The sequence below is a fragment of the Panthera pardus genome, unplaced genomic scaffold (genome assembly GCF_024362965.1).
Source record: "Panthera pardus isolate Hobbes unplaced genomic scaffold, ASM2436296v1 HiC_scaffold_27, whole genome shotgun sequence".
Lineage (NCBI taxonomy): Eukaryota > Metazoa > Chordata > Mammalia > Carnivora > Felidae > Panthera > Panthera pardus.
In genome coordinates, this window is record NW_026526843.1 from 103,237,952 (window position 1) to 103,240,770 (window position 2,819).

The following is a 2,819-nucleotide window of genomic DNA, read 5'->3' on the forward strand; positions in this document are numbered from 1 at the left end:
TTCTGCCCATGAAGGAGGTTTTCCTCCGGGATACTGATGATACCAAAGTAACTCAACAGCAGCTTTGCATTCCTGGGTTTTGTCCTTCAACACCGAGAAACCATCTGTCTGGCTGGCCCCCCGGCTCACCAACCCCACAGCCTCCGGTGGCCCACCAGGCAGCTTAAATTAACAGCCTGGCCCACCAAGGAACTTGTAGTTTCCTAAAGCCCCAAACTGCCTTTCCTCAGGGAATGTGTGTCTTACTGCTCTTAGCTAGACACCCTCCCCATCCCACCTCTCCCAACCCCTCCCTGCCTCTTAACCTCTTTCCTCCTTCTTAGTGGTCCTTTAGGCCTTAGAGGGTCTTTCACCATCCTCCATATGCGATTACTGTTCCTGGACTGTCACATTCTAAGGACAGGAGTGTTATATTTATATCCCAGCTTCCCCATTTCTAGCACTGTGACTTTCAAAGACCAGACGCTTAATTAGTATTTGGAAAATAAATGAGCCAGCAAGCATGAATTCTAGTGTTTCAACGTTTTATTTCTCCTACATTCTTTAATAAGCAAATCCAAGCACGCCATCTTGTATTCTTACAGAACAAGAGACTAAAATGTATGCGGAAAACCAAGAACAAATGGCTTTCACTCCTATCCTCTCCATTTTTTGATCCTAGTAATTTTACTGCTAAAGTGTTTTGCATTTCCAAGGAAATGCCTGTGACAATACCATCTTTTACCGTTCTTTTTTGGTAAGCGTGAAAGGTTTCCCAATGTGTTTTACTAAATAATAAAACTCCTTCCCTGAAGCCTATTAAACCACAACAAATATGCAACCAAAATCATTAATTTAGATTTGAAAATAATGTAAACTTTCTATTAAAGAAATAACACTTGAAATAAAAAGAAAAAAAGAGTGAAAGAAAGAGGAAAAAAAAAGAAAGAAAAAAAAATAAAGGACTCTTAAGTTTACCATATAGAACAAGAACACCAAGATGATATTCACTGTGTTCTTTCCAGACCTACCCTGGCCACTGCCATCCACTATTTAGAACGTTGACTGCTTTTTTCCACAAAGAAAACGAACTGCTTCAAACTTCAACATATGAAATAAAACCTGAAAAAAAAGAAGGTGAAATTCCAAGTTACCAATACACAACAGGAACACAGATGATACACACTTCTCCGGCCCCACCCTGCCCCTCCACTGTTAGAATGGTGACATACCTTTTGGACCAGCCTGAGACTTCACTTTGTGTGGGATGAGCTGGAGGCCATGGCCCTGGCACGTGCACTGGCCATGGCAGTGATACGAGCCCTGGCTGCGGCTCGGGCTCGGGCTCGCTCTTCCTCATCTCTCAAAGCCTCTTCATACCAGGCTGGGAAAGCACTGGGGACGATATCGTGAACTTTGGCTAGAAACTCCAGGACTCTCATCTTGCTGGTCTCGGCGTGGGCTCTGGGGCCCCACAGGAACTCATAGCGCGGAGGGTCGCTGTTGGGCACCTGCCGGTACTCCAGGTACTTGAGCTGCACCAAATCTTCAGTGATGATCTTCTTTGGCTCCCCATAGATGAAGTGCTTCTTATCCGAATATACGCCCATCAGATTCAGGACTTCCCAGACCTCCTCCTCCTGGGCGCAGTTGCCTTGCATGAAGATTACCCCCAGCACGATCATCAGGATGCCGGTCTTGGGCGTGTTCTCTTCTTCACGCATCGTGCCATCGACGCTGAGGTCTAGTTTGCTGAGGAGGGCATAGCAGTGCCGGATGGGATCCACTTCCTTCACATCAATACCAAAGGCCAGCTCCATGTGCTCAGAGGCTCTCTTGAGGATCTCACTGAAATGATACTTGTACTTTTTGATGACATACTTTAGCATGTCTGCCCTCGTAACTGGCTCTTTCTTTTGATACTTCTGCAGCAGGAACTGTACCAACAACACTACCTTCTTGTTTAATGGATCTCTGCGTGAGAACTCAGTGCCCTTAGAGGATTGTTGGCTTCCCTCATCTTGGCTTTTGGCACTTTCACCTGAATTGGCGCATGAAACAGCTGCACCAGCACTGGCGGGAGAGGAGCGCCCCTTGGCTGCCTGAGGACTGCTGGATGTCGCAGCGGCAGACAAAGTCTGAGCTCTATCCCCAGAGAGAGGGCAGGCAGGGGAGGGGGACTCTCCTGCTGCTACGGCTGCTGCGCCTGCTGGTGCTTCTGCAGTAGTCTCAGGGCCCTCCAGCCCCTGGGTCTCACCACGGGCCTGGCTGCGTCTCTCACGGGCACGGAGCTTACTCTTCTGACCTCTAGGCATGGTGATAACAGGCGGGAGTGCAAGCAGGCTAATGAAGAGGGCACCCTAGAATATGGAGGAAGAGATGGAGTGCATTGGTAGGGATATTCTACCTGCTCTCCGAGGTAAGCTGCCTCCGCTTACTGTTTTGTGGGTACTGTTTTAGGAACCCACAAAACACGGGCGGGCAGGACTCTGGATCTCCACTCTTCCTCGGGGTCTTGTAACCTCAGTTCTAATTCAGAATACTAAACTTGGCTCCTGACCGGTCCTTTGTTTCTCTGTGGCCCCTTCAAGAATAGTCCTCCCATCCCAACCGTTCCCAACGTGAAAGTAAGAGGGCATTAGTCTTAACAGCTTGTGCCACGAGTTGGTGGCAGTGGGGGTGGGGCATACCAGAGGAGAACGGGGCCCTCTTTGGGGCACCTAGGGTCTGAAAGGAGTGCAACCCTTCAGTTCCAACAAGTTACTCACCTCAACACCTGCCAGGTCGTGGGCCTCCTCCCTCGGCCACCCGTGAGACCACACCGCTCAGACTAGGCCTCA

At 49.0% G+C, this 2,819-nt stretch overlaps 1 protein-coding gene across 1 annotated transcript; it reads right to left on the reverse strand.

Annotated features, from left to right (window-relative positions):
- Positions 1–507: 507 nt before the first annotated feature.
- Positions 508–2,315, reverse strand: LOC109249366 (melanoma-associated antigen B18-like). Its single transcript, XM_019419741.2, has 2 exons — positions 1,212–2,315; positions 508–1,101 (listed from the first exon to the last, which is right to left on the reverse strand). The coding sequence occupies exon 1, from the start codon at positions 2,292–2,294 to the stop codon at positions 1,233–1,235; it is 1,062 nt and encodes a 353-aa protein (XP_019275286.2). The 5' UTR covers positions 2,295–2,315; the 3' UTR covers positions 508–1,101; positions 1,212–1,232.
- Between the last annotated feature and the right edge of the window lie 504 nt (positions 2,316–2,819).